General features: G+C 39.3%; 1 protein-coding gene across 1 annotated transcript; it reads left to right on the top strand.

The window, feature by feature from the left end:
- The first annotated feature begins 1145 nt into the window (after nucleotides 1-1145).
- LOC143671762 (olfactory receptor 11A1-like) lies at nucleotides 1146-2111 on the top strand. Its single transcript, XM_077146942.1, has one exon. It carries the CDS (start codon nucleotides 1146-1148, stop codon nucleotides 2109-2111), a length of 966 nt encoding a protein of 321 aa, XP_077003057.1.
- Nucleotides 2112-10621: the final 8510 nt, after the last annotated feature.

Below are 10621 nucleotides of genomic sequence, written 5' to 3'. Positions count from 1 at the left end.
AACTAATTTGCTCAAGTTGACACAGAGAGTAAACGGTGAGGCTGGGCTTTGCCTCTGGCTCTTTTGGCCCTAGTGTTCATGTGTTTAATTATTACACAAAACAGACTAATTACAACATTGATTGAGAAAGCATGCTATTTTCTTTCCCATTGCTGGTAATATATGTGGAAATCTGGTTATTTGGACTTTGCCATCCAACCCAAGGCTACTACCTCTCTAATGGCAGTGTATCAGAATTACAGGCAAAGTCCCATGGAGTAAATAAGACACTTCTAGAAGACTTCCCTGGGAAACCCAAAGTAAAAAAATGATGACAAAGATGATAACATATTTGCCCTTTGTCTATATATGTGTGACTACCTAAACCTGACTATGCATAGTTACATGGATGTGTGTGTGTGTGCTTGTATATGTTCAGATGTGTGCATATGAGGCTAACCTACAGTTCCAGATGTCAACTGCTGGGTTTTTTCTTTGGAGAAGCCTATAATCCAGCTTTTTGTGGGAACAGATTTTAAAAGAAATCCTTATTTTGTTTTAGGATGTACAACCGGTTTTCCAGAATATGCTCATACACCAGAGGCTGCTGTCCTGCTATCTCAGGGATACAGTTATCAAACAAACTTGGAAGCCCTGGTAATATCAGTGGAATAAGTCTCTTCTTCGGTTTTTGCATTTCAACCTCCATTACATGTGCTGATAACAGGAGGTCATAAATAAAACTTGTTATCTGGTGTGTCATTTCTTTGAAAAGTCTTAATATTAACAAGGATATTCTTGGGGATTTCTTTTGTTCAAAACAACCAAAAGGATTCCAAGCATGTGCTCTATGTTTCTTTAAATGTGAATTTGGAGGTCTACACTTGCCACCAGTAGGACTGTATCTGTACTGTATCCTTAGGGTTGGGGGTAGATTTTCACTGAGATATGTTCCCTTTTCCACTTAGTCTCCTCATCCCCACCTCACACACTGAACAGATGACAGGTTCAACTGGTTTCTATAAAACAGTTTTTCTGAGGAAAATTTTAACTTCCTGTGATGAGGACCAATATGAGGAAATGTCCTCATCAGAACAGAGCTTTAACAACTGATAGAACTGGACTATGCGGGAAATCTAGATGGTAGCGTGATTTGACATAGAAGTATGGGGAATCTGACACTTCCTCTGGAACGTCTAACTTCTGTGGGAACAGGAAATGCCACCATGATGGTAAATGAATTTATCATGCTAGGATTTGGAGATCTTAAGGAATTTGGTCCCTTGCTCTTTTTAGTGTTTGGTGTTCTTTACCTAGCAACCATCTTTGGTAATCTCCTCCTTGTGGTCCTGGTGAGCACTCAACGGCGACTACAGACCCCAATGTACTTCCTTCTGGCAAACCTCGCATGCCTGGAGGTCTGTTATACATCCAACATTATACCAAGGATGTTGGTGGACTTGTTAAGGGAGAACAAAGTAATCTCCATGGTAGGTTGTATTATTCAGCTATATTTCTTTGGGGCCCTGGGTAGCACTGAATGTTATCTTCTGGCAGTGATGTCATATGATCGATACCTGGCTGTCTGCTGGCCCTTGCACTACCCAACACTGATGCATGGGACTCTGTGTGCAGGGCTAATAATTGGCTCATGGGCTAGTGGCTTCACAGTTGCAGCTGCATTCCAGGCTGCTATGGTGTCCAGCTTGACCTTCTGTGGTAGCAACGAGATTGACCACTTCTTCTGTGACTTGAACCCCCTAAAGAAGCTCTCCTGCTCAGATCCTCATCTGGTCAACCTTGTCTGCATGAATTTAACGTCACTGGTGACCCTGGCCCCATTTGGACTAACTTTAGCCTCCTACTTGAGGATTCTTTCTACAGTTTTGCGTATACCTTCCGTGACTGGTAGACAGAAAGCCTTCACCACGTGTTCTTCTCACTTAGTGGTTGTGACCTTGTTTTATGGAACCTTGATCCTGGTTTATGCTGTGCCCTTGGCTGGCCAGGTGCCAGCTCTAAACAAAACCTTCTCCTTGCTCTATACTGTTGTCACACCCATGTGTAATCCACTTATCTACAGCCTCAAAAACAAAGATGTCAAGGAGGTCCTGAGGAAGCTGAGGAATTAATTGTAAAATGATGAGCTCCATTCAATCCACAAAATGATGGCAGTCTGAAGGCAAAGGCACCATCTCCAACCTCAAAGACTTCCAGTCTGATTAGGAAAACACAGAATAGATATTTTTTACAACCTCAAATATTGGCTAATCCCCAAATAATCTATTTTTGCTGATTTGGGGAAAGAGTTGGTCTATTTGTCTAGGCCAGGGTCTCCTTGAATTGATGTGATTTTCCTTGAGCATATTTACACTGTGGGAAGAGAGGTCTTCACAGTTGATGAGAGATGAGTCATTTTGTGAGAGACAATAAATAATTGCAACATACAGCCTCTAAGAAGCTCGGCAAGAGTTGGCAGGTATGCATTAGTTGTGTTCAATTTTCTCTCTGTTTTTTTTTTGTTTTGTTTTTTTTAATAAATCAAGCAGGAAGAAACTGGGGTTGGAACAGAAGTGATAACTGTCACTAAAGAATAAGATAAGGGAATTCTCTGAATAAAGGGGCCACATTTCTTTCCTTCAAAACACAGGCTTGAATTGCTGCTTCAAAGCTAATAATACTGCTATTTGGATTGGGATTTAGAAGTTTAAGATGGAATCTGATAGAATATTTGGAAACTCACTACAAGACTAGTTTTTGAGAAATGTACATTAAACACTTGTAGAAATTTTTTAGACGTGTGGATTGCTCAGGGCACTCTTTTTCTATAGAGTTTTCTCCAGCATTTACAGTTACCCACTGTGCTTTTATTTCTTTATTTCCATTCCCCTCCCAGATCCTCCTTGTACTGTACATCTGTGTTTGCTTTGCTGAACTTCACCCTTGTACTTTTTTTTTTTTACTAACTGTTACCAGCTACCTAACATTATCAACTGGTATATTTGAGCTACTCTCCAAGAGAAGCCAAATAAAACCCTGTTATGATAGGGGAGAGTATACATATATTCAACCAAAAATATTTATTGAGATCCTAACATTATCTATATATTGTGCTATGTGCTAGGGATAGAATAGTGAACAATGTAGTTACAGCCTCCAACTGCAATGTATTCACAGTCTGGTAGCCTTGGTTTTCAAATTGTTCAAAAAATAAAATTTTACATTGTATATAGAATATGCAGATTTTGAAGGACTACCTATGAAAAGAATCTCTGCATGTAAAATTCTAATGTTCTTACTTAGCATGATTTTAAGAGTAATTATATAATTAATGTGAAACAATGTACACATCTAATAAAGTTTTTAGTAGGACATATGAAGAAACACAGTTGCTCAGAATGTTCCTTGCTTTGTTAAATAGACCTCCATGTTGTTCTTCATATTCCAACTCAAGTCTTACTTTCTCTTGGAATGCACATAGACTGTCATGCTTATGTCATTTCTCCTCTCTGGAAGTACTTTATTCCACTTCAGTTGACATGTAGTATGCAAGTTCATGCCCTTTTTTGCATGTATTTCTATCCTCCCAGCAAGATTGCAAACTCTTGAAGGACAGAGACTGAAATTCATTTCTCTTTGCACCCTCAAGTACCTAGGATAATAGTCTGCACCCAGAAGTCATATGAAACCCATCTCCACAGGATAAAGTCCAAGCTCCAATTCATGATTTTCAAGGAATTCCATGTTGCTTCTCCTATTTTCTTCTTCAATCTCATCTTCGACCAGTGTCCATCTCACAATTTACCATATCACATTGTATGTCCTTAAATCCTTGGCCTGGAAAACGTGTCAATATCTGTTTTTCATCTGGTGACTGCCTCTTCATTTTTCAGTACTCAGATACATTATCTTCTTCTTATTTCTCCCATACAGTACATTGAACCAAGTAATGTTGCTCTTTTTCTCCATAGGATTCACCATGGATCTGCTTTTAATTAGTTATCACATCATCTGGTCATTTACCACTGTATATTAAGTGCCCAGAGGAGTGTTTGGCATATAGTTAGTGTTCTAGTTTGCTAGCTGCCAGAATGCAATATACCAGAAACAGAATGGCTTTTAAAAAGGGAAATTTAATAAATTGTTAGTTTACAGTTTTTAGGTTGAGAAAATGTCCCAATTAAAACAAGTCTATAGAAATGTACAATCAGAGGTATCCATCCAGGGAAAGATACTTTGGTTCAAAAAGGCCAATGAAGTTCACGGTTTCTCTCTCAAGTGGAAGGACACATGGCAAACACAGTCATAGTTTATCTCTCATCTGAAAAACATATGGTGAACATGGTCAGGGTTCCTCTCTCATCTGGAAGGGCACATGGCAAACACAGCATCATCTGCTAGCTTCTTCTCCTGGCTTCCTGTTTCATGAAGCTCCCCGGGAGGCATTTTGCTTCTACATCTCCAAAGGTTGCTGGCTGGTGGACTCTGCTTCTCGTGGCTATTTCATTCTGCTCTGCTCTCTCTGAATCGTTCTCATTCTCCAAAATGTTTCCTCTTTAATAGGACTTCAGAAAATAATCAAGACCCATCCAAATGGGTGGAGACATGCTTCCAGCTAATCCAGTTTGACAACCACTCTTGATTAAATCACATCTCCAGGGAGATGATCTAATTACAGTTTCAAGCATACAATACTGAATAGGGATTAGAAGAAATGGCTGTCTTTACAAAATGGGATTAGGATTAAAACATGGCTTTTCTAGGGTACATATGTCATTTCAAACCAGCACAGTTAGCATTTGTTGAATATTTGTTGAGTAAATGGTGATGTGTGATATGTCTTTCTCCTTTACTGAACTGTAATTATTTCCTGGCTTCAAGTTTCACCTGTATATTGATGATTCTTCAATAATAATTACTGTGGTAAATGCTATGAAGGAAAAGTACAGGCTGCAAGGAAGGCATAAAACATGGTTACTTAATTTGGATTTGGTTGGGAGTACAAGAGACGTTTTTTCTAAGAATGTCAAATTTGAATAGAGACATGAAAGATTAATAGGAGGACTAAGCCAGGCAATGATAGGTTATTAGGTGGGATGGAGTAAGGGAGGATTTCAGCAGAAGGATTAGCTGGAAGCAAGGTTCTTCAGTGGTAAAGATCTTGGAGTGTTTGGGGAATACAGAAATGCTAGTGTGGAATGTAGTGATCAAGGAAGGCAGTGTGGTCAGTAGGGCTGAGAGGGTAGGTAGAAATAATTCAGGGCTTCACTGGATTTAATTATAAGTGAGATTGGAACTCACAGAATGGTTTTAGTAGAATTACATGATCAAAAGTGTAAAAATCATAGCTGCTAGGTATTCAATGATTTTTGATGGGAATGGAGGGCTACTGTAAATTAGGATGCCAGTTGGAACACTAGAACAGTACTTCTGGTGAGAGATGATGGGTGGTGTAGACTAGGAGAGAAGTGGAAGAGATGGCAAGAAATGAATGACTTAGACAAATTCAGGGACACAATTGATATGGTTGGTGGTGTGTTTGCAGAGGGAGGAAGGTTAATGTTTTATGGATTGAATATGTGCCTGTGCTACTCATTGACGTAGGAAAACCCTGGAATAGGCCAAGTTTGAGGGTGAGAAAGAGAAATAATGTGATTAATTTTGCACAAGAAGATTCTGGTATGCCAGCAGATTTCAAGAAGGTAGTTAAATATCATGATCTGTAAATCAAAAGCAATATCTTCCCTAGAAATATAAATTTAGAAACCATCAACCTGTGGGTAGCATTTAAAACCATGGATGTGGGTGAGGTCATATAGAGAACCAGTTTAGAGGAAGAAGAGGAGAGAGCCCAAAATGGAGTTCTGGGTTTTCCACAATTCAAAAGTCATGTAGGGGAAGAATATCTAGTAAATGAGACTGAGGATGGATAGAAAGGGAGAAGGGAAACCATGAGTGCATAGGCCCATAAAGTGGACAGAAGAGAATGTTTTAAGGAAGTAAACCTAGAAATCTATGTTTAAGGCTGCTTAAGGCTGTGGGAAGGAGCAAATTGAAGAGAGAGAAGAGTCTGCTGTACCTGAAAACATGGAAGACATTGATGATCTCAGTAAAGCACTTTTGGTAGAGCACTGGTCCCAGAAGCCATATTGGAGGGAGATAAGGAATTGAATAAAAGTTGAGAAAGAGAAGACACCACGTATGTATAATTCTTTGGAGAAGTCTGGCTCTGACAGAACATAGATTTGGTGAGCGCTGGAGAGTGTGTTTAAGTGAAGAGGTGTCTTTTTACAATGTAAATATGTTTTGATACTCTTAGAATCAAATCAAAATCTTAGAAGGATTCATTAGAAAGAAAAATGATGAAGATGCAGGAGACAGGAGGGATATGGTATTGTATGGTCCCTGAGAAGGCATAAGGGTCCAGGAGCCAGAGTACATTCAAAAGCTTTGGCCTCTGATCAAAGGCGTAACACTTTTTCTACTGTGTCAAATATGTACTGAATACCTATTATGTGCTTGGTTTTATGTCTAGTACTGAGGATACAACAATTAATAAATCATGGTCCCTTCACTCACAGAGCTCACAGCCTTGTGGGAGAGACCAAAAAGTAAACAGACAATGTATAATCAGTTTGATTAATGTTATGATAGTTATGGGATCCTAGGAAATCATTGAGGAGAGGCACACAAACCATTCAGGGGGTCGTAGCCAGGTTAAGGGGAGATGGAAAAGTTCCCAGAGGAGATGATATGTGAGATGAGTGAAGAAAAATAAGCAGGATTACATGGGTGGTGCCTGGTGAGGCCTTCCATGTAAGGTGACCATTTTCTGTAATAACTTGGAAGTGAAAGAGACCATGCCTATCAAATCTGTTACAAGTAATTAAGTTTGGTTGGTTATAGACTATATGGGCAATAGCGGCAATAACTGAAACTTGAAAAACGTGACCACTTATGATGGGGTTTCTATTTCATGCCAAGGAATTTGGACATTATCCTGCAGCCAAGTAGGTGACCATTAATATTCATTCCCCTCGCTAACCACATTTTTCCTAGAAGCTTCTTTTAATTCTTGCATGCATTCCTCACAGAATTGTGAACAAAAACTTGTTTGATGGTCTCCTCCAATACACTGCAAACTTCTTGAGGGTAGAGGCTATGCTGTGTTTACTTACATATGGCTAGTTCTTAGCAAGTAGCTGGCAAATAGTATGTCCTCAATAAATGGCCACCTGGTGTGCTCCAAGGGACAGCATTGAGACTTTCTGACTCTCTTTGGACTGACAATCCAGGATGCTTCATGTTTTGATTTTACCCTTTGCTCCATTTCCTCCCTCTCACTGATGACCCATTATTCTGCACACTTGGGGTCTCAGCTCACATCTTCACTTGATTTTACCTGTGAACCAAGATTTCTGGGAATGTGTGTATGCTCTGTTCCACCCAAAAGCAGGTGTCCTCACTTCATGCAGCCTCACATGCATCCAAGTTCTTCCTGTCGCTAAGGAAGCCTAGTTCACACCATGCAAAGCCTTGCAGGCCAGTCCTGTCACCTTGCTTCTGCTCCTTATACTGCCAGGACAGTGCTAAGTTAAGCAGGGTCATTAGGTCAGTTTCAAGGAAGTATTTCTGGCCAAAATGGGCCAAAGAACAGGTGCCAGCTATAGCAAGAAGATGGAAGTTCAGGCCAAAGGATGGGGCAATGGACTTGCTAGGCTCAACAAATAAGGCAGGATCAGATAATCTGAGCAATCTCCAACTGAGCCAAATTTGACTGATTGAATCCCCTTGAAGAAGGAAAAACAGGGTATTGGAACAGGAAACCAGTAAGAACGAAGGTGCAGGCAAGATGCTGGGCAGAAACAATATGTTTGCATTAGGTTGAATTCATTAAAAATGTATATCCATTCACAACTGCCCATTTCTACATGCATAAATACACACCAACTTGAACATGTACACACGCACACACACACCACAGACACAAAATGCTGACGCACAAACCTATCCCCACACTGGCAAAACATAGTATGCCATGCCTTTGTTGGTGGATACCGTTACACTTCATCTGTTTGGTGCTAGCCAGGAAGGAGGTAATCTATATAAGTCCACGTCCCAAGTAATAGAATTCCTTGAAATGACCAAGTCCTTTTCATCTTAATTGTTTCAAGTTGATAGCTTTCTGTCCCATACCAAGAGAACCTGATAAAATCTAACTCATTCTGGATGATATCAGTCCATCTTTATGACCACCGGTCTGGACTGAGATACAGGTTACCCTTAGGAGCTATCCTGGGGTATATTGAACTCTTTAACTGCCCCCACCCCATAAATAGCCCCAGTGTAAATTTCCCATTTATGTAGGGACACCTATTACCCATATTTAACCACAAAATTTTATATGACTATAGCCCCCAGGACAAATACACACCATCTTTCATACAAATTATCAATATAAGATTCACACACAAATCATAATTGTGTAGATACACACATATTCCAGTTGCAATCTACCTGTGCACTTCCTGCCGGTAGGGATATAAGTGGGGGATATAAGTGACTCACTTTATTATAGCCAATTGTCTGTGTCTTTCATCATTTTCCTTCTTTCCTTGCACACTAATTGTTGGGAGTAAAAAGTTAGCATCCCATTCACTGTAGACCTGATGGTTTTAATTGGTTGCACTTTTCATAGCTAAAGCATGCATTTTAACTACAAAGACGTTTACCTGGGAATGGACTCAGGGGAAGTTATTAAAAGCAAGTACGTAACAACTCCTTGAGAGACCATTATTTTGTGCTTCTCCCCCCGAGAGGGTCATCATAGTTATATTTATTATTGGGAACAAGGTGAAAGAAAATTCCCCAACTTCATTAGAAACCTGGAAAAATAACTTCCTTGCCAATACTTCCTTTCTTGCTGAAACACATTACTTCTGGAAGGTACTATGGAAAAATGGCCCGCCCCAAGTATCTCTTTTGTCTAAAGGGCAGATTTAATAAACTCCATGGAGCTTCAGGGATCATCCTTGGAGAACACTTGACACCCCCCCACACCCACACCCACACCCACATATGCAACAAAACAGCCACCTCATTAATTCAAAGTGGGGAATAACTCAAAAACCACCTAAACTGGTAATATTCCCGTGTGTGTTACTTCAGGAGGTAGAAAGAAAGTTTCACAGACATTTGCCTAACATCTAACTTCTGTTTTCTATATACATATAAACAATGAGTTCATCGCAAATACTTATCTGTTCATTGAAGCCAGACTGGCAGAACCTAGTATGACATGCCTTGTTTGGTAGACACCATAACACCTGATCTGTTTGGTATTGGCTGAGAATGAAGTATTTTCAAGCACATGTCCCAAATAATAGAAGCATCTTTTGAAGTGGCCAAGTGCTTTTCACTGCAGCTGTTTCAAATGTCTCTGTCTTTTTATACAAAGTGACCCAACACAATTTGGCCTTTCAGGTTGATTCCTGGCTATCTTTATGGATGCTAATCATTAAGTTGGTTTGGGATATAGGGGTTTTCTTAGGAGATACTTGGGGTATATCAGACTGTTTAATCCTCCACTAAATGGCCCAGGAATTTTATTTTTAGAAGTATCCTGTCTTCTTTCTAAAGTCTTTCTTGCTGATAACATTGTTTATGTCTCTAGTAGTCCTTTGACATTTTTTATTCCACTCTAGACTCAGAAACCAAGCTGAGTTATAGTACTGTATAAAGTAGGATTGAGGGCTTTAGGGATTTCTCTATGAATACTCTGCATGAGTTTTGGTGCATAGAGTTTGTATCAATGCTTTCTGCTGCTCTAAGATTTTTAAAGGTTAATTCTTAGCTTCTGCTTCTGTAATCCTAAACAATTAAGGTTTCCAGAAAGGGAACCTTCAGATAAGTGACATATCTTTGTAGTTAAGGCTAATATAGATAAAATAAATTAACCTCACTGATTTGGACTTCAGTAGTTCAGAATGTAGGATCGACTTGTTTATGGATGAAGATTTGGAGTTTATCATTTCACTAGTTATAAAAAGAAAGAATATGTTTGGTAAACTAATACCTTAAACAAAATTATAAGGGAAATGTAGGTTTCATTTCCATGAGAAACATTGATGTACTTGTCTATTTATTAATATGCATCCCATCAAGACATCTACTTGGTATTGCAATTCTCTGTATATAGTTGGGTGTACTAACACAAGCAATAATATCCCAATTAATAAACTGATTGAGAACAAAGCTTATTTGAATAAAGTTAGCCTGGGTGCATAGAGGATTAATGGAAGTTCTTAATCCTTAGAGAACGGCACTAGCAGCTGAGGAGAAAGAGAAACAACACCTTTTTTGTGGGAAAGCTCCATGTCTGTGGTGTCTTTAGCTCAGAATTAACTGGGTATGGGTACCATGTCCCAAGGAAACAGAAATATATCCCACAAGTCTGAGAGTTCTAGAGCCACAGCCTCCCCTTGGAGCCAGGCTAGAATGGAATATTATTTCGGGCATTATTCTGTGAAGGCAATTTTTGAGCAAAAACAGTTGATATTAACAGCTGTGCTACCTTACAGCTATGAAAAAATTTCTGATTTTTCATTAATTGAGACTAGTATTCCTACCAATTAATAGTACT

The sequence above is a fragment of the Tamandua tetradactyla genome, chromosome X (genome assembly GCF_023851605.1).
Source record: "Tamandua tetradactyla isolate mTamTet1 chromosome X, mTamTet1.pri, whole genome shotgun sequence".
Classification (NCBI taxonomy): Eukaryota; Metazoa; Chordata; class Mammalia; order Pilosa; family Myrmecophagidae; genus Tamandua; species Tamandua tetradactyla.
The sequence above is the reverse complement of the archived record's forward strand: the minus strand, read 5'-3'. Positions and strand labels throughout refer to the sequence as shown.

What these genes read in the sequence shown, in the direction of transcription:
- LOC143671762 (XM_077146942.1), top strand. Translation starts at nt 1,146, where the DNA reads ATGGGGAATCTGACACTTCCTCTGGAACGTCTAACTTCTGTGGGAACA.